General features: G+C 33.8%; 2 protein-coding genes and 1 long non-coding RNA gene across 4 annotated transcripts; 1 reads left to right on the forward strand and 2 right to left on the reverse strand.

Moving 5' to 3' along the window:
- Positions 1-3,117: 3,117 nt before the first annotated feature.
- Positions 3,118-5,899, reverse strand: LOC122288822. Its single transcript, XR_006236030.1, has 2 exons — positions 4,604-5,899; positions 3,118-4,156 (listed from the first exon to the last, which is right to left on the reverse strand). It is a non-coding gene; the product is annotated as an uncharacterized LOC122288822 (long non-coding RNA).
- Positions 5,900-15,191: 9,292 nt separating this feature from the next.
- LOC122290454 (homeobox-leucine zipper protein ATHB-7-like) lies at positions 15,192-16,265 on the forward strand. The gene is made up of 2 exons (XM_043098178.1): positions 15,192-15,747; positions 15,822-16,265. The coding sequence occupies exons 1-2, from the start codon at positions 15,484-15,486 to the stop codon at positions 16,152-16,154; spliced, it is 597 nt and encodes a 198-aa protein (XP_042954112.1). The 5' UTR covers positions 15,192-15,483; the 3' UTR covers positions 16,155-16,265.
- A 727-nt stretch (positions 16,266-16,992) lies between these two features.
- Positions 16,993-20,115, reverse strand: LOC122290455 (mediator of RNA polymerase II transcription subunit 10b-like). Of its 2 annotated transcripts, none has more exons than XM_043098180.1 (6): positions 19,934-20,115; positions 18,588-18,854; positions 18,408-18,488; positions 18,192-18,294; positions 17,978-18,067; positions 16,993-17,385 (listed from the first exon to the last, which is right to left on the reverse strand). In XM_043098180.1, exons 2-6 carry the CDS (start codon positions 18,812-18,814, stop codon positions 17,314-17,316), a joined length of 573 nt encoding a protein of 190 aa, XP_042954114.1. In that variant the 5' UTR covers positions 18,815-18,854; positions 19,934-20,115; the 3' UTR covers positions 16,993-17,313. The 2 variants fall into 2 exon arrangements, with proteins under 2 accessions (XP_042954114.1, XP_042954113.1); XM_043098179.1 differs by having other exon boundaries at positions 18,588-18,835; positions 19,934-20,114.
- Between the last annotated feature and the right edge of the window lie 1,285 nt (positions 20,116-21,400).

Below are 21,400 nucleotides of genomic sequence, written 5' to 3' on the forward strand. Positions count from 1 at the left end.
TAGGGATGACTGCTTTAATACTAAGTTGTCGATATGTACCAATATGTAGGGTTGCTGCCACTTGTTTCTTTTTTTCTTTTTTTGAAGTAGCTGTCACTTGTTTCTGTCGGATAGATGTTGGATGCTACATGTCGTTCCTAAGTCAAGAATTTCGACCGACCGAGCATAAAATCATAATAACCACAAGATCAGTTATGCTGTTCATTATCCACAACCATCGTATTTAATTTTTTTCGTAAATTAATTGAATTCTTCTACTCATTATCTATATATATTTAATAAAATAAAAAAATATATAGTATGTGGTATATATGCAGTGAGGATGATGAATAAAATTTTTCTAATCATAAACAAATATTACATCTCTAACAAATCAAACCCACAAATCAAGTCTCCACATATTGAACAAGGATAATACTATTAAGTCTCAAGATTTTATAATCCCCCCATTTTAATTGCTCGTGTCTTTTATATTTTTAATAATTAAAGAAGTGACTACTAATAAATGTGTAATTTTTTTAAATGTTTAAAGGTGATTAAAAAAGATTTGAAAGAAAAAAAAATGATTCAATTACACTAGTAATAATTTTGAAAGAACAAATTCATGAGGCTAATAAAAAAAATCATCCTCAGAGGTGGAGGAATTATTGAACAGATGGTGTTGCGATGATCGATCTGTCATGAACAACGCAAACAGTCTGCGAGTGTTAATTATTATCAGTCATTTAATCAATATCAAAATGGAATTTTAGTTGTTTGAACGACATGAAGTACTAACGATCGAGAAAGTAACAAATGGTAAGAGTACGAGATGATTAAAGTTATGAACATTAGAGCCTCAGCTAGTCTTTAGGATTCAGGCCTTCGAGTGAGCTACATTCGGGCTCTGATCTTTAGGTCCACTCCCAATTGTGTTATGGGCCGCGTACAAGAGCCGCACAGGTGGGGGAAGGCCCGGAAGGTAATGGGTTCACATCTCTTACCGACTGCTTAAAATGCAGACTCCGGATTTGTTTAAGCTGTGTTCAGTTGTTAAAAGTGAGTTCAATTTACTTCAAATTAATTATGATAAGATTTATTATTTTTTTAAATTTTTATAAAAGAATTAAATTCATATGAATCTATATATTTAATATTTGTATTTAAATACATCTCAATTATGAAACTCATAAAACACTATTCTTTAAAGAAAAATCTAACTAGTAACAAGCATAACTACGCATTAATATGTGTATCAATTTAATGTAATTGGTCAAAAAGTAAATTTTATTGAAAATAATGTTAATTTAAATTTTGAATATGAATGAATCAGTATTGATATGCAGATTAGTACGCGACTTTGCTTATACGTTTTGCAAAATTCATTCTTTACAGATCAAATCATCTCAGATGACCTCAAGACGCAAAATAGTCGGTTCAATTTCCCGAGAAAGGTATAGACAACAGCGCGCATACAACTAGAAATGCCCACAAAAAAGAAAGCCGCAGTTTATTCCATCTCGCTAACGTATTTTGAGTAACTGTGGTTTAGGTGGTGGATCATATAAGTCGTGCGTTGGAAAATTACAAAAGTTAAAATGAAAGGCAGTGTCAGCTCTAAAGAAAGTTAGTAACTTACCATATATCGAACATGAAAACCATTGAATAGCTGATTCTTAATTTGTCTATATATTGTGAGATTCTTTTGCCTACCTGGAAGGGGGTTTGGCTTGGGTCCTGAGGCGAAAATATAACTGAATACTTCCCGTTAGCCAAACCGACAAAGTGTAGTGTTTTTTTGAAGTTCTAGAGTTTTTTTTTTTTTTTTTTTAAATAATAATTCCACAACGTTGGTTCCGAGCAAAGAAATCTCAATATTGAATTCTCAACAACGTGGCACTGAATATTATTTATTCTAAACTAACAAACAGCAATATTATTCATGAATTTTAAGGAAAAAAAAGTGTCGCTTAAATTGTTGTTGATCACCATAATGATCTGTTAGCCCATTTAAACAGAATGTTTTTTTTTTTTTTGGAAGTACTATCTTTATTTACAATTTTACTTATATAACATGTGTCAACTATTGAAAATAGTAAAAATCTTAAAATTCAAAATCAAATAAAAAAAAATGATAAAATGAGATAGTTTATAATATTGTTCATATGTGTAGCACTATTTTTTTTATTGAGTAATTATAGATACGGAGTGTGTAAGTGTGGTATACTCTCATTAAAAAAATTATGAGGTTAGCCATTAAAAATAAAATTTCTTATATGAATAAAAGTTTTAGAGTATTCTATGTATAGTTATGGAGTGTGTAAACACCGTGCAATCACTTTGAAAAAGAGTGGAGTCTACGATTAAAAAATTAATTTTTTTTTCATATGGGTTCTGTATTAATTCACTTTTTTCAAAGAGATTGCGTGACGCTTGGACAACCACGACTGCAAATATTATTTCTCAAAGTTTTGTTTACCTTTTTCAAACAAAATATGTGAAACTTAAATATTTTAGAAAGAGATTTAAAATTGCTGGAAGGCAAGGTCCATGAATATAATTAAATTTGAATTAAATTTAAAGTTTCCAATTTCTTATTCTCTCCATTGTTGTTATTATTATAATTATTATTTAGTACTTTAACTAATAGATGATTCCAAAATCCAATAGTATTAAACTCCCGAATTCTTAACTTCTTAATTAGATAGACCATCAGCATAATTTTTTTCCTTAACCAAACATTACACGACGGCGATTTGACTATAACAGGCAGTATCCAGTTATTTTGCCACAAGACCCAAGCCAGACCCCCTGGAAGGTTATGTGCAGAATGACTTCTCAAATTTGGAATTGATTAACACTTCAAGAAAAGTTCACAGCACACGTACACACACACAAACACTCACCAACATGATGAAATCAAACAACCTTGAATGTTTTTGAGCCAATTAATAGGTTTTATAGCAAGACAGGTCAACATGGAATGCATTCTGAAAATCTAATTTTCTCGAGATAGAGTGTCTTTACAGTAAGATTAAACAAGATATATACCATATACAGAAGTTGACTAATGAAATGAATGACATCTAAGACCCCATTTGAAAGTTGGATCTCATTTCAACCTAATTTTAAGTTAAGTTTAACATTCAAACATTCAACTCTCAAATTATTAAAATCATCTTAATTCAAAACTTATTTACACATAGAATCCACAATCTTTTTTAATTTAGCGTCTCTTTATACGCAAGACCTACAATATTTTTTTACTTTATATAAATACATCTAAACTTATATTCTCTTTAAATTTTTTTATCTAGACGAGTTAGGGAGACAGTACATCATGTGTTGGGAGGTGTAACACTGAGCTGACATCTTTTTGCTGTACTAGATTCCTAACAAGTAATTGAAATACTAAACAATGGGGGAATCCATGTTGTAACTGCTGATGTTGACCTAACTGCATTATGGTAAATGATTCAGAGGGAAAAGGAGTCAGGCCATTAAAGGCATTCAGCGTTTTCATATGCACTCAGCTTCAGAAATTGATGACCGAATGATGCACAACACTCCACCCAACACCACAAAGCACTAATTAAGAGAGTAGAGACCCATCACGGACGTTGTCTTCTAATTCGGTGAAGCTTCTCTCCTTCATCTTTCAAATCGCTTCATGATCTTCTCTTTCCTTTTTTATATTTCCTTCTATACAAGAAAGAGCAAATTCATCATGAAAACCGCAAGAAAACACTTCTTCATGTAACCCATGCAGCTTACTCTTTATGATCAGCACCTCAGTTTTGGAGAGAAATATTACTGTTGCGAAGAGACGTCGAAGATTGTCATGACATTACATCCCGCCTTTCCGGCCTTCTGTCCCGCGTCCGATCTCGTTGAAATTTGAACAAATAATTCTCGAAATTAACCATAAATACTTCAAACTTGAAATCCCAATGCAGTCTAGGAAGCATAAATGATGGACTTGATATAGGAAGACTTGTAGAATACTACGCAAAAGAAGGATTGCAGAATATATACAGGGCATTCAGAAAACCAGATTTTGCTGTCTTCTTGGTCGAAGAACATGATGAACAGCTAGCTAGTAGCTACCCGTTCACAACACTAGTTTTTATAACATATCTTCCTCCTCTCACAGATTGCAGAATGTGGGGTTTCATTTCTAAGAAGAAAAACCAAAGAAAGAAGTTACTGTTCTGAACTGTAACTTGCTCATACATAGCCACATAGGACAAGACTAGAAGGTCCAAGTAAAATCAGATATCCAATCTATCACATCATTCTTTTTCCTTTTCTTCTCTATTTTGTGTAAATATTACTACATGTCACCATTCGCGTTCTCATCGCTCTAAAATCTGATAAAACATCCTAGATAAAAGAAGTAGTGCAAATAATAGAGTGCTCTTGCAAATAACTAGTGGGTTGCTTCTCGAACACAACCTACTCGCACATCTGTCAGCCTTGTGAAATTATTCTTTTTCCTTTCTTGAAGCAATGGATGTGGTGTCAAATACACGCATTACAAAAGCTAATAACATCTTTGGATCGAAACTTGCAAATTAAAAAACATCGAGTTAAGTGATCAATGGAGTTAGTAACCTAAGCATACCTCTAAAAAACAGATCGAGTGCTTTTGCCGTCTCTTCATCCATGAAAAAAGCATCAAGTGACCAGACTCAGAGGTCCAGACAAAAGAAAAGCCAACAATCCACCCATCTCAGTATAACTTGCATAATAAAAGACAAAAGATCAAACCAGATCATATACCCACAGAATGATATTTCGAAAACCATGATAATAATACATCCAGTTTTACAAGCATGCATATTGATATCGATTATTATTATTATAACCATTATATATGAAAGTCTATTTGAGAAAAAATTTGCAAATTAACACAGTAAATGAGATCTGAACTTCTCTCGGCATGAACAGTACTGCACGAATCCATCGGAGGAAAACCCTAAGCAAAAGTACCGTTTGGTGTTGAGGCTAGGAATGGAAGTTCGAGAAGAAGCCAATTACGAAGTAGAACAGGAAAGGGCAGAAACGCACAGAGAAGATTCTTGCGAAGCCATCATGAAAGAACCAGCCCAATGATGAACCTGAGGGTTAGAAAGACTGACAGGGAAAAACACAAGCCTGCCTGATCCATGAAATTTAGAGAAAAAAATAAAAGAGTAATGATGATCCGTTCACTCTTCTTCGGTCAGAAAAAGGGGTGGAAAAAAGCAGTCAAAATCCATCATCATTACTCCAATCTGCTCTTGCCCAACGACCATAATTTCTCTAATTACAAAAAAACCATAGTAATATATATGTCTACATAATGAAAAAAAAAAAGTCCCAAAAGCTGATAAGAATATACCAAACATGGGAGAAAATCACATGAAAAAGAGGTAAGAATGCTCACCAGTAGATCAAGACAAAAAAAAATGAAGAACAAACTTAAGGAGATTGTGATTAGATTGAATGGAAGCAATAATTGGGGGGAATGAAGCCTGGTCCGACGTCATAAACTCATGATCAATGATATGAGCACCCCTGTCAACTGGGGATACCAAAGATCTAATTTGGCAAATTGGTGAAATTGAGATAATATCATAGATCTAGTTTGTGGCCTCGAGCCAGACAACATTCCCCTCAAAACAAAACGCTTCCTTTATCTTCATCTTCGTCCTTACCCTCTATTTCACAGACTCAGGTATTCTAAGAAACTCTCAGGCTAGAGTATGGAGAGATAGAGCTGAGAGATACTGGAAGGGGACGAGATGGGTCTGTGTGATCACGATGGAATGAGATGGGTGAGTGAGAACTTAAGAAGGAAGAGATAGAGATAAAAAGGCCAGAAGAAGAGACGAGAGGTGAAAAGGACAAACGTAGTAATAAAAGTACGGTAAGCGCATTGTGCTTCAACTAGAAATTTCTCTTTTATAATTTGTAACTTTTAACTATTGGCAGATATAATATATATATATACAATCTCATTTATCATAAAAATTATATCTTATATTATATGGGGTCATATTTTAACTGATTTCTACTAAATAATTATCTATAAAATTACCTAAAATATATCAATAAAAAATAATAATTAAAGTTAATAAATATCGCATCATATTCATTATTGAAACAGATTCATGGGATCTAAAATAGTACACCTTTTAACTTTCCAAAAAGTTTACAATATTATCCATTATCTAGGTGGGTGGAACTTGTATTAATTTTTTTAATTTATCAATCATTTTAACGGTCACATTTTAATTAAAATGATTTAATGCAAATAAAGATTTAATTGGGGGTTTCCTTAAAATAACATACTTACTTGTCGGAGATTATATCTTCTCTAGAATTTGAATTAATATTATTTTGATTTAATTTTTATAATTATCAAATCACTATATTGTGATATTATCTTAATTTGATTTTCATAATAATTAAAATACTTACCTTATTTCATCTCTGTAATTATATATATAGATCTATGTATTCAATTATAATTAAAAAAAATAACAAAGATATAACCCTAAAAAACTCTCTCTTTTGCTCCCTCTTCTCCATCTTCAAATTGTATTATATTATACTTTCTTCCCGTAGCTTTACCCTCGAGTATTTTTATTAGTTGTGAGTCTATTTTATTGAATTTTGGTTTGAGTACCGTTTGAAATCTCAGACCCATTTTTGACTTTTTAAGTTTAATCTTACAACTGATCTGTAACTCATTGTTAGCTCAATCTTTCAGCCTAACTCTTTATTGGCATTAACCCATTATCAACCCATTATTAGTCACAACTCAGATTTGATATTTTGACATGCACCGCTCATCGCTAACATCAATTTCTTTGTCTCATTGACGATCAAATTATCAATTTCAAAGTTTGAGATAATATCAAATTATCAATTCACTTTGATTTGATTTTTATGACTAATCAAACGTTTAATTTATTTTATCTCAATGCAAATTTTTTTTTTTTTTTTATAAATAAAAATCTATAACTTGCATTCTGTTATAATTAAAAATAGCAAAAATATATCAATATCTTTCCGTTCCTCTCTCTCTTCTCCGTCTTCAATTTTTATTATATTATATTTTCTATCATTTACGACCACATTTTTCCCTCTATTTGTTTTTTCAGTCTGTCTCAGTCACTTCTATCATTCACGATCTATCTAGTCGTTTCTGCTACATACTACATATGAAATTCAGCTCCTGATCTTTATCTCTCTCACGCGCATGAGTGGTTTTTAATTTTACCTCTACGGACACGTTCATCATGTAAAACCCATGTCGAGAGCGCCAGATAATCAATTAATTCATGACCTAATCACACCATCACGTATAATTTTGGCAGTACGTTTTATCCAAAATAACCCAAATATATATGATCTCAACAATTCCAAAAACCCTTATCATTTATGCAGTATGTTTTTATCCTAAATAATCCTAGCAGACGTGATGATCATTTTGCCATGTTAATGCTCATATTTGCCACAATTTTTTAGAACGTAATATGGTGGCTGGTTATTTTGTCAAAAAAGGAGCCCGTAATTCGTGTATGGACCTTCGGGTTCATAGTTTTCTTCCTAGAAGACTAAAAGGTTTGCTATACCTTGACAAATGTTCTTGACCCTATGTGCAAATAAGATAAAGGAAGCAGGCCATATCATTTTCAGTACAAGGTAAGTTGTATACTTGTATTTCTTCTATTGTGAGACTAAGCAGACAAGAAAGCAAGCATTGTCGAGAGTAACCTAGCGTGTTTGGTTTTAGTAGATCAGTTACGCAGAAGATTTTTTCGTCTGATGTCATATTAATTTGTTTTTTTTTTTTTTAATGTTTACTGTTTTTTTATGATTTGGGTAGTCCTTATTGGTTGTAATTAATTGGTAATAAGGTTATTTTATTAAAAGGTCTTGTAACCATAATTTTTCTCTATCAAATATGAGGGTTTATCAGTAAAGTTCGGAATTAACTACCATCCTCCTTTAAATAAAAAAAAAAAAAAAGGATGTGATGATCATTTATCATGGCCGTATCGATGAGGCTCAAAACGTGTATAGTACCAAAGATGAGTAAGAAATACTGATTAAGGTACAATTTATTACGGACAATGTATTATTCCAGGATATTTACTTTCCTCTCTCTCTCTCTCTATGATGTCTGTTGTTTTCTTCGTAGTATGCCTATAGCCTGCATGGTACAAGAGCCTAACTTTTTACGTTTTTATGGGTACTGTAAAATTGGGTAACGTTATAAATATTTTACGTGAAAAAAAAGGAAAACCCGTCCACCTCGTTCAGTGCAGTTTCACTTATTTTATTACGGTCGCGGGGGGTTCGAGACGACGACAGACACATGACAGACATAAAAGAGCCGAGTCGTCAGATACTCAGCTTATATATTACTGTACTGATCTATATATGTTCTGTTGCTCTCCAGTACGTACGTAGTCCTACTTAAACCCGGACCCAATTCAATTAGGAAAATGCTTGTGTGCCGCCTCCCCGTGTCTCCTCAAAGTGACTGCTGGTCACAAAAATTTTTTTTTTTAATTTGTTTTTACTTATTGATTAAGGAAGTGATTTTAAGTGTATTGATATTTTTTTTATATTTTTTAAAAATTTTTAAATATATTAAAAAAATCTGAAACGAAAAATGAAAAAAAAAAAAAAAATTTTTGACCGTGCGGTCAAATGGAGCGGTGCACTCGGCGGCAGAGTAGCATCGTCCATTCAATTAATATCTTCCTGATGATCTGTACGTATTTTTATTCCATTATCGACTTTTAATTATGGCTACCAATAACATAAATTTAGTACTCATGTCTTATTTATTCTCTAATTAATTATTTACTTTCCCTTGTTAGGTACTTTGCAGAATTTTTTATACAGAAAGGAGACTGTACAGTTTAGGAATTAAATTCTCACGTGGGATTCTAAGCCAATTCGGATAAATTGGAGTAGTAAACGCTACACGTACAGTTCCCTTTAGTTTTTAATGAATAAAAGATAAGTCCAATTTTAAAATAATTTGTGGTTAAATTTTATTTTAATAATAATAATAAAACGAGGATATTATCAGTCGGATATAAAAAATTTGAGTAATGATACATATACAACTCTTTTTTTCTACCTTGTTTCTCTTTAAATAAATAGCAGTTATGTAAATTAATTGTAAGTTTAAATAAACAATAATATAATGTATAAGTTTTACGCTTTTTTTTTTTTTTTTTTGAAAAATGTGAATTCTAGCATTAAAAAAATAGTTTTTTCATGTGAATTCTAGATCATTTATCCATTTTTTCAAATGGAATATGCATGACTTTCACAACTTATATATAATTGTAAATATCATTTTTCTTAAATAAAAAGTTTAATATTTTTTTATGAAGTCATATTAGACGTTGATTTTATGAAAAACCTTTATCTCGAAGATTTAGCTAATGAGATGTTTAGACCATTTACCATAAAAGAAAACAAAAAAAAATCCAAAAAACAAGTGTAACAAGCGTAATATATTCTAATAGGGAAACATACTAGCACATGCTATATGGCACAAGAATAATTTCATTCCCCCCGTTTGGATTTAGAATTGATCTCAACTTATTTCATTTAATTATTACAATTTTTCTATATTTCTATATAAAATATAATAAACAATTAAACTTTTTCAAATTACAAAACAATAACAATATTAAAAAATAATATTGTAATAATATTTTATTTAACTTTCATCTTAACTTATCTCATCTCAACTCATTATCCAAATCTGACTAAGCCATACAGTAGCTAGCTAGTTTGTCGATAAAAGCTAGGGGTGGACAGCGGGGGCCCGCCCCCCGCTACCCCGCCCCCGTCCGCCCCGCCTCCGCATGGGTGGACGGGGTACCCCACACCATCCCCCGCCCCGCTTGAAAAACACTAAGCGGGGGCGGGGGGCGGGTAGGGCTCAACCCCGCCCCACATTTTATATTTATATTTATAAATATATATATTTTATATTTATAAATATATATTTTTATTTTACAAATTGTGTATATATATATACATATATAATATTACAATTTGTTAAACTTGTTCACAACTGTTAAGTCCCACATTGCTCAAGTAAGACTCTTGTATGGACTTAGAGTTCTATATAAATGAGGCCTAGGGTGCCCATGGCATATGCAAGCTTGTGATGAACTAGTCTCACTCTCTTGTGATTCTTGTGAACAAGTTTAACAAATTTAAAAATTAGTAATATAATTTTTATGTTATTAGTTTTTAAATTATTATTATATATATAAATTTTAATTTAAGATTTAATTATATAATAATTTAAGTCTAAAAATAATATTTTTAGACACAAAATTTTTTTTAAGCCCATTAAAATATAGGATTTTTGAAGTGGGCAGGGGCCGGGCGGATGGGGTGTTCACCCCGCCCCCCCAACACCGGAGCGGGGTGCGGGATGAAATTTCATCCCCCGCATCATGCGGGGGGGTGCGGGGCAGCACCCCTAATAAAAGCTTTCATCATTAAAGAAAAAAAAAAAAAAGCATAAAACAAGTTGACCTGTTTTTCGTGGTACTACAAATGCCAAAAAAGATGTGCTAGTATGTTTGCTTGTTACTTTATTCCCCTATTTTATATGATCACTTTGTTAATAGGAGTAAAAGATAGAAGGAAAGATATAATGGTCAAATCTATTGCCAACCACCAATTCAATGGTGCCACGTTGTAAATGCTTTTTATGATTGAGATTAGTGCCCTCTATATATCTCCTAAAGAATATACAAGGCTGTGAAAGTACATAATATATTATGTGTTTAAAAGAAAATTTTAACAAATCCGATTAAAGATGTATTTCATACCATCAATTATATAGATATCTGCAAAGAATAAGAGGATGATACTAATTGTCTGTTGGAACTCCGATATGTAAGTTAGAGATCAAGTAATCTTAGTATAAGTATATGAACAATTGACTTAAATCACAAAGCTACATCTAAGTGTTATTTATAAGGGTATAGAGTCATGAAGATAATTATTCTCCTAAATATATATTTGACGGTTCTTCGTATTAATTAGAGTGATCTTTCCTAATAACTTAGAGGCGTTATCTAACCTTTATTTTGTGTATTAGTAAGATTCATTAGATTCGTCATGGGCCATAAAAATAAAATAAAATAAATGATAAATCCACAATTTTCTATTTATGGGAATGTTAAATATTATGAGGTCCGCATATTATATCTATCTCATTATAGTTATTGAAGAGAATCTTGATTCTCAATTGATCAGTCAATTTTTAATGTGAGACGTTGGGTACGAATGCCAATGAACTTTATATTCTAGACGACAATATCAAATGGAGAGATTGGAACCATGCAAACCAACAAAAATGACTGTTGAATCCGATGTGCTTCCATTGACCTCAAGTCGCCCCTTTTATGACCAAAAACTTGTGAAAAACAGGAAAGCAGCATTTCTGATTGATATCACTTTTCAAAGCGCCCTAATTTCTTGGTCATTGACCTCATTAAGCACCTAACCCCATATCCAGACACCAAAAGATTCTTGTTCTTTCCCAACTCCCACCATGAACTTGACGGCATTGTCTCCTCTTTTCTTAAAATTTTGGAATTCTATAGTAAACAATGTTTCCTTTTAAAAATATGTATATGTCATGAACAATTTATGTCAGAGCCCCATTTCTACTGTTGATCCGTGAACCCATGCAAGAGTTCAATGTATATTTTATGAACGGTTTAGGATTGCTTGTAATTCTTTTAGTAAGAAATTTTCAGTTTAAATACAACAGATTGAGTCCACAGTTCAAATTAATTATAAAAGGTTTTTACATAAGAAAATTTTACGAAATGGTATTTATCGAGCATCGATCAGAGTAATGCCGCGTCTCATGTGATCAAAGCAAACCTCATCAGATAAAATAAATTTTTTACAGCTTTTTGTGGTGGGTTCACTTTTTTTAAATGAGTATATACAATCGATGCTTATATATTTAAGATTTGTACAAATCAACGCTCCTTTGATCCAATCATGATAAGATAATTCATGAATGATCGTTTGTGACAGACAGCAAGTTGTGATGCTAAAGCCTAAAAGATGTAAATCTACTTTAATTCCTTTTAAAATAGTAAAAAGTCTTCAATATCAACCAAAGATCCCGCCCTCTTTCTCATGCAAATTACCAGCTTTAGGAAAGGAACGTGCAAGGAGTGGTTAAAAAGTGAAAAAGGCGAGGAGCCTTTTGTATTGTATAGGCCTTGAATCTTGATTGAGAAAATTAACAAAGATTCTTTGCAAACCAGACAAACGTAGAAAAACAGAACCAAAGCTGCTAGTTTTGGTGTGTCGTGTGTGTGTGTTTAATTTTTAACTCCTCTAATCTTTGGAAACCACGAACTCAAATATGCACAAAACGACACATTGAGTTTCGTTTCAAGTATTTGAATATGAATAGTGGAAAATCGTGAGGAGCAGGTCATGTGGGGGAACTGTGTTTTACTGGAAAAATGATGAAGATTATAAAATATAATTAGATTAATAATATTTTAATTAAAGCTAAAATGAACCAGTCATGCATATTTCATTGTGTAACTAGTAAAACAGCCAGTACAATGATTAGTTTATATGTGTGTATATATATATGTATGTATATAAATACATATATATATATATAGAAAAATTTTACTTATCATGCTAACACCATATATGATTTTTTTTTTTTTCTTACCAAATGTGGTATATAGATGATGAGTAGAATAATTTAGTTAATTTAAGAGAAATATAATAAAAAATAAGTGTGATATATTGAATAATGAGTAACAAAGCTCATATACACGTAAATCATCTATTATTGAGGAAAACTGATCATAAACTCAGAGCGTATCAATAAGGTCCAAATGTGCTTCTTAATGTACTTACCGGCCCATTCTAAATCATAGCTATCAAGGCTCAAAATACAATTGGGAGTGGACCTGATTGAGCAGCACGTCAGCAACTTTTGTTGGGGAGGCCCCAAGCTAAAAGAGGGCACTATTGGCTTCACTTGGGCCGAGTCCTTAAGCCCAATGAATATATAGTTATTCTTTCTTGGGCTTTTGCTTTTAGGACATGCATTTTTTTTTTTTAAAACCGCTATACACAACCGCGAGATGCCCCCGCTGCGGCCTCGTATCCTACATGGCATAAAAAACACAACGGCGTCGTTTTCTTTTGAGATAGGATTCCTCTGCCTTTTCTTTTCCCTTCATTTCTTTTCCTCTCCTTTTTTACCTCCGTAACCTCTCATTCCCTTCGAATTTCCAGTGCATTCTCATCCCATCAAGCTCAAAGACAAGCTCGAAGCCTGGCAAAAAGACCTTGAGAAAAACAGAGGAAAGCAAAGGAAAATCTGTTTGGTTGCCGAGAAAACAGAGAAAAATCTGAAAATAGTTTTGTAATAGCCTGTTTGGTTACCGAGAAAATGGAAGAAAATCACGCTATAGTCTGCAATGGTCCATAACAGTATGTTTGGTTGCTGAGAAACTAGAGGAAAATCACGCATATCCTACAAATATGAGATTCGACACAACAACTGATAGATCTCATGCGTTCATCGGCTTCGTGTGGTGTCTCCGTGTGCATGTGGTTGGAAAAAATGGTTATGGTTTGGAAAAAAAGTGATTAACTTTGCTAAGTTTTGTCGATTATCTATTAATTCGATTGCTTCATTTGTTGAAAATTAGATCGGAAACAAATGGATGAAATAAAAGCAGTGAAATAGAAGGGAGAACGTACGCTTGGGTTTGATGACAAACAGAAAGAAAAAAATGAGTCCCAAAAAGTAAAAAAAAAAAAAAACATTAGGACATGAAGTCTTAGAAACCAGAAGATGGGTGATTTGGTGGGGAGGAGTTGATAATGGGTGAAGAGAACGCCGGAGATGGTGGGTTTCGATTCTCGAAGTTGGGTGAAGGGATGAAGATGAGGAGAAGACGAAGTGGGTGGCTTGGTTTGTTTTGTTGTTCAAATTAGAACGACGTCATCTAGGGATTATGCTAGATAGGACCCGAGGCCACGCCGGGGACGCAGCCGGTTGTCCCTAGCATTTCTCTCTTTTTTTCTTTTTTAAAAATACTTTTGTTCTAAAGGAATTATATAAAAATAAACTTATAAATCGATGCAATTTGATATAGATATTAGATTATAAATTTATTTTTATTATAAAATATATTTAACAGATTCTATAAATTTATATCAATTATAAATTTGTTTTATATAATAATTTTGCATCTGCAGCTATATTTTTTTTTTTCAAATATTAATTGTGGAAGGGAGTATCTTTTTAGCTCAATCCAAATAACCACGTGGTTAATTAGATCACCACGCCAAAACATTGATGCCACGTTATGGCAGAGAAAACAAAAGTTTTGAAGATAAAACCACGTGTGATGGACTCATGGGTAGACGACCACAAGCCTGGTGGTGCAATTGTATTGGTCAGGAGACTTTGTGACTTTGTCCCAAAGTGCCAGTGATTGGTGCCTTTGCTATTTCAGAAAGTGATACTTTAAGAGCAACGTGGCAATGAAGCAAAAGAGGACAAAGATTTTTTTTCCTTCGCATTGACATGATACCCATCTTTGCTTATGTATGTAAATGCAATGCACTCGCTAATCCTATTCTTCATATTTTCAACATGGGACAATGATTAGGGGTTGATTCTTTAATGAACTAGAAGGCATATGAAGGCTTCCCATAATATTAGCCAGTGATAATTAAATGCAATGAGATAATACTTTAATATTATTACAAGATGCAATTCCATTAAATTTATGTATGTGATTATCATTTTTATGATATAGTGGGGGTATTGTATATTTGAATTTTAAAATGAGAAATATTACCGTTACGAAGAGTTTTTATAAAAATAAATTTATATATTAAAATAATTTCATATGATATATTAGATCTATTTTATAAACTAATACGTAATTTTATTTTCTATGATTTATTTATAACTCAAAACGTTTTTTTTGTTTTTATGAAATTACTTAATAATTAATTTTATTATTTTGATTTTGATCGATATTTTGTCTGACTCGATCAATCAAAATCTTCTTTTTAATTTTTTCAAAGATTCGCATACTCATTGAATTGTTAGGATGAAAATGAATAGGCGGTCAGTTAAAGACATCATAACCCCTTTTACTCGACAAGCGTACGAACGAAGAAGCAAGTACTGAACAGCTTCTCGCTCCTCTTCAGCGAGAACAAGGGATATTTCTCCTAGCCACACAGATTCTCACACGCCTTCCCCTGCTATAAGTCTAGAACTCTTCCGTCATTTCAAACTGCCTCAAAAGACACAAATCCTCACTTCATTATAAGCCGTGAATGTTGGCAACAGAGTGTGAGCATCAGCAGTGGTAGAGAGAGTTATTTTTCATGCCAGAATCTTAACTGCACAATCTCATATGTTCGAGGAAGAAGAACAACATGCGAAGGTTCAATGAAGAACAAACCAAGTCGCTGGAAATTATGTTCGAAGCAGAGTCGAGACCAGAGGCTCAAGTAAAACAGCAGCTGGCTGACGAGCTTGGACTGCGGCCTCGCCAGGTTGCTATATGGTTCCAGAATCGGAGAGCTAGATTGAAAACTAGGCAGATTGAGCGAGAATACTGCATATTAAAAGCAAGTTATGACAATCTGGCTTCCAGTTTTGAGTCTCGAAAAAGAGAGAATCATCAACTCCTGATTCAGGTACCATTTACCCTAGTAGACTAAAGATATTGAGAAAGAAGTTCGGCTAAGTTTGTTTTTGTGATTTTCAACAGTTGCAGAAACTGAAAAGCCTTTTGGGTAAGCAGCATGGGAACGAAAAAGGAAGTTGCAGTGCTGGCGAATCAGAGAAAGGAGATCCTATATTTGAAGCAAAAGATAAACCCAGCATGAGCATTCTACCGGAAGGTGACGACCAGAAAACAAACATGCTTCCTGGGGCTGGGGATACTAACTGCAGGCATGCTCAGTGCTCTGAGGAAGAAACTGGGATTCTAAAGACAGCACAACCAATAGATCATGGTTCCCAAACATCATCAGATGATTGGTGCAATTGTTTTCCAGATGATTCAAGTGGGAATTCAGAGTGGTGGGAGTTATGGACTTGATCAATTGCACACCCATTACAATTAGCATGGAAGTGCATGTATGACAATAAATGTTAGTGTTGCTGCTCCAGGATCTTAATAGTTCTCAGTACTGTAACTGTTGCTGCTCCACCTAACGTCCAGTTAGTATATTTCAGTCTAATATAGATTTGATTAAAAAAAAGGTATCGTTTTTATGCCAAGGGAACTCGAAAGAAATTGTAGAAGTAGGAAGAAACGGGATAATGGCAGATGGCAGATGTGTGCTTCCATGCACGTGCTGTGAATGCACAGGAATGAATCTAACTCTATCAAACATGTGGGAGAAGACGACTACTTACTGATAATTAAGTTGGGTTAAAGCCGTAAAGAACTTCATAATTTTTAGTAGGGGAAAGTAGATTCCGATCTCTCCTCTAATGGAGTTTCTTTCAATTAGATGAAGCTGTTCGGATGGATTCAGAAATACCATACAGAACAGTCTATTTATGGGCTCTTCTTTGGAAATGTTTCTTCTATTGCGGCCGTCTAAATACACCTACATTAGGATTCCCTCGTAATGCACCAAGAATCAACAATTACTACCACGTGCTTTGGCCACTGTATTTGTTGTTTCTAATAAAATCGGTAACACCAACTAAAAACATCGAACAACATGAATCCCTCATGTATCCCGCAAGCCTCTCCTCAATTGAAACTATACACCCAAGATGGTGGGAATTGGCAACATAACTTAACATACAAAAATAGAAGAGAATACAAGTTTACGCATGCATTCATGTCACATGACTAATAAATATGTTGTATTTCCCAATTATAAAAAGAAGAGAGAGACAGAAAGCTATAAAATGCAAGTATATGTTCTTTAAGTAAGAAAGCCTGCAACTGCAGGACATAACTTTTTTACCCTTTTTCACAATACATCAGTTAAAAATATGTATGGTACATGAACTACTCCAAAAGGGGAAAAAAAAACAGTAAGCATGCTACAATCAAGGAGGAAAGTTGAAGTTTCACATTCCCAAATTTATGATCAGCGTGTGCTGAAAAGGAAGTTAAGTGAAAAAACTTCTACTGTTTTGGATCAAGGTATCCATTAGGCTTTTATCAACAACCATGTGATCACAGACAAGCTACGAGATGAACACTATTAAACAGGGGGTAATACTGAAATGGGCACCTAAAGGTCGGACTTAACCTTCACATCTCCATTTGGCAAAGTGGTTTGTGCTTGTGCAAGGCGTTTCAATTCCTGCATCAGATAAAAGCTTGAACGCTTAGGATTGTAGAAACACAAAACATTAAAATAACAGTGCAATAACCTATTTTTGACCAGATAGAATAACCTATTTTTGACCAGATAGGTTCCAGCTCGATCTACTTGAATAGATTTAATAAGCAAGTTCTATGCCATTAATAAGCAAGCAAATAACTTGAATAGATTTCTAACTCAATATTAAGGTGTCCCAATTTCTCATGCCATGCATTCAGTTAACAATCTCCATTCGATATCATGCACAGAGCATTTCTATTCTCCTTATAAGTGACTTGTGGATTGCCCTAGCTATGGTCTTATTAAAATCATCAACAACAGAAGTTATTCCTGCCAATAAATAATCATCCCTTACGAGTAACTCATAAACAGAATTATATGAGATGAACGTCCAGTACTTTTAAGGAAGACGTGCTCCACATTCTTTGCAACAACAGGAGATAATAACCACAGAAGATTGACAAAATATGATAGAAAGGGAATTGGGAGGAGGGGGTTGGGAAAAAATCAAAATGAATTGAATATAGAATACCATTTTAAGAAACTAGAAGGCCAATGTAATATAACTTACAGCAGCAGAGGCTGCACGTATTTCTCTGTAAGATTCAACTTCATCAGGAAATGCTTGCTCAAGTTCTTCCAAAAGATGTCTGCGTAAACCCTGAAAAATAAAATAACCAAGCCCAAAACTCAATCATAAATCTCAAACTTACTCGGAGCATTTAAATGGAAATATATAACTATATGAATAGTGAATACGCTACATAAGAGTATATTAAGGTGACCTTGAAGGCATCAGTTTTGCCTTTGGTGATCTGATTTTTGGTAATACAGCTGTTTATGACATCCCTTGTGAACTCATCTGGATTTTTTCCATCATCAATCAAACTAACAGCAAAAGTACAGTATCAGCAATCAGAAAACATGGAAAATCATGAAACAAGTCATAAAGAAGGATTTGTTTTGAAGAAGCAATCATTGCAAATTTGCAACAGACTCACTTAAGAAGCTCCATAGGAACCTGAATGTTGCACTTCTCAGCTAATTTAACCATGTTGTCAAGCTCCAAAACAAGAGAATTGCTGCAGAATCGACCCAGAGAAATCAAGTTCTTAGAAAAGCAGAAAAGCAAGTAACGAACAAAAGAATAGATTGTGATAAATAGGCTCGTAGAACGGTACAGGCATTGAAGAAGAGGAAGCTGAGAGGAAGCATTGAAGGAAGATACAGTTAGGTAGAGCTGGTGAAGGAGGCCCAAAACTTTCTGGATAGAGTTGGTGACCTGGTTCAAGTTCTTCTTTGGATCGTCTACAACAGTTGTTGCCACCATGGCACTGGCCTGAGAGGTCATCGTCCCATTACCTCCACCAGCAGTCCCTGCTGTTGCTGCACTCTGTGATGAATCCATTGTTGCGTTTTACACTTTTACCTGAAAATATGATTCAAGGCTACAAAATAAGGAAAAATCACAACTTGTCACAAAGGCATCAACATAATAGGCACTGTAATAGATTATAAAGCATGTCACAGAGTAACTTTTCAGATCGAAATATAAATAAGTAAACAGTAGCTTCCAACAAACCAAGATTTGCAGAGTTTCCCCTAAAAAAGCATTACCAAAATAATGCAAATTGGTGCATGCATGGGATTTGGGAATTCCAAAAGTCAATTCATATTGTACAAATAAGATTTCATGAAAAATCCATCAGAAGGTTAATTCGAAAGCAAAACTGTCCTTCAAAGCCTCTAGTGATGTCACATGAAGCGTATCCAAAATAAACAACAATACTTAAACAAGCCATAAGTGATGGTATCTATTTAATAGACCAGATTTAAAAGGAAGGTAACTGAAAGGATACCAAGCGCACTCCGACATTTCCAATCCACATCCAAGTCACACAGAGCACCTTACTTCCTCCCTATTTTCACACCTAGAGAATAAAACCCCAATCTGGACCCCTTTCTTAATCCTATGAAAACCACTAAACTCAGCATATGTTTCCTAGTATTTTGCCACTAATTAAACAAAGAAAACAATCCTAGCATACCATATACCGCTTTTGTGGTTTGATTTTAGCCTCATGAACTAATGATCTTGTTGTTACGCCCAGGATGAAGAATCAGAATCTAAAATGGTTGCAAGCATCAATTAGGGGCACTAAACGAAATGAAACAGTCTTAGGGTGTATTACAAGAAGAAAATTGTCGATTTCAGGAAACAAAAAGTAAACTTCCTATAATCATGTTTTGACCACCAAAGACCCTAGAAGATTAGACGATAAAAGCCCACCTAAAATTCTGAATACATCCATCTGAAACGCCCAGAATTCAATTAACAGAATTGAGGTTAACCTATTAACAATACTTAACAAGTGACCTTCGAAATTCGGTCCCCAAAATATTTTGCACACACCCAAACGGAAACATAAAGAACCCAAAAACTATCACTTCCTTAGAAAGTCAACCTGGTCAAATCCTTCAGTTTCAAAGAAAAATATGGAAAAATGAGAGAATGACTGAAAATTACCAGAGACCCGAATCCGTGGAGACTTGCACGTAGGGTAATTCTCCGAATTCAGGCAGAAATCGATGGCGCTCCGCTGCGGTGGCTTGAGGCAAAATTGCGGGACTCTGGTTTCAACAAAACAGAAATCGAGAGAGAGAAAGAGGTCTCTTGGGTGGAAAATGGAATCGGAGGGAAAGAGAGAATCGGCGGAGGTTGGGCCTTGGCTGTAAAATTTGGCTGAACTGGGCCGAGTTGTTAAACCACTGAAGCATATTTGGATGTCAAAACTTTAATTTGAGGTTCTACAAATTATTCCTGTTTCAAGTCCGGTTACAAATCCAGGCCCAGTATAATGCACATCTATCGGCCCAAGGATGGGATCCACAGAATTGGACACTCACTTTCACTTAACCCAATTAGCCTCATCCGAAATGTTCTAAATTTTACTGGGCATTCATCTGGGCCCAAAAGAACATTGTGTCCTTCTAAAAGGCAGTGACGTTACGAATCACAAACCACAAAAGGCAGCCCATATGTTCTGTAATGCATATGTAGAGAGGGAAGGAGTACACAATGGGGGCACTCTAGCCAATGTTGGTCATCATCAGTTCCATATTTAGGTTTGAGTTTATTTTTAAGTTAATTCGCAAATATATTCTTTGTTGTAAAATTAATTACTGTTCAAAAAGAATATTCATTCATGCTTTAGACGATATAAAAGGCTTTCAGATCAGTGGTGAGTTGAGTATATCCGTGTGAAAATAGCCGAAATTGTCTTTTCTGCAATGTTCTTCTACTTTTATATATACTACTTGATCTGTTGTGTATTGTGCAGTTGAGAGGATCTATGTAAGTTGAACTTATATAGTTATTTTGCAACTTGTATTTAGGGGTATTAAATTGTGTTAATGAGTCGTATTTGTATCGTGTCAAAACATGTATATTATACTATATAGGTCAACTCTAACCTGATCCGTTAAACTTATCGCGTCAAAATCTCAAATTTTAATACGATCCTTTAACCTAACGGGTTGTGTCATGTCAACTTGTTTTGACCTATTAGTAAATATTATGAATTAGGTTAACACAACACAATACAACCCATTTCAAACTATTTATGTAAATTGATTAAATACATCTTAAATTAATCTGTTTGAACTGATTAAATTTAACATAATTTTATATAAATGTTAAAATCACAATATCTATACAAATTATAAAACTAATTACAAGTCTAAAATTACAATCCAAATAATAAAAATATCGAAATTAAAATTCTAACAATTTTACTTTTAAGTATAAGGGTATAATTGTAACTTTAATTTTCTTAATATATCATAATGGGTTGACCTGTTATCAACCCGTTAAGTAATCGTGTTTTAACGGATCAACCTGTTTTGATCCGAACAACTTAATACTAAACGCTAACCTGCTATTATCATGTCATGTTCATGTTGAGTTAATGGGTCGTGTAACATATTGTCACCC

This window comes from Carya illinoinensis, chromosome 12 (genome assembly GCF_018687715.1).
Source record: "Carya illinoinensis cultivar Pawnee chromosome 12, C.illinoinensisPawnee_v1, whole genome shotgun sequence".
Classification (NCBI taxonomy): domain Eukaryota; kingdom Viridiplantae; phylum Streptophyta; class Magnoliopsida; order Fagales; family Juglandaceae; genus Carya; species Carya illinoinensis.

Coding starts and splice junctions, on each gene's coding strand:
- LOC122290454 (XM_043098178.1), top strand. CDS start 15,484: ATGCGAAGGTTCAATGAAGAACAAACCAAGTCGCTGGAAATTATGTTC. Junction 15,748..15,821: donor ATCATCAACTCCTGATTCAG/GTACCATTTACC, acceptor GATTTTCAACAG/TTGCAGAAACTGAAAAGCCT.
- LOC122290455 (XM_043098180.1), bottom strand. CDS start 18,814: ATGGATTCATCACAGAGTGCAGCAACAGCAGGGACTGCTGGTGGAGGT. Junction 18,295..18,407: donor GTTCCTATGGAGCTTCTTAA/GTGAGTCTGTTG, acceptor TTTTGCTGTTAG/TTTGATTGATGATGGAAAAA. Junction 18,068..18,191: donor GCAAAACTGATGCCTTCAAG/GTCACCTTAATA, acceptor TTTATTTTTCAG/GGTTTACGCAGACATCTTTT.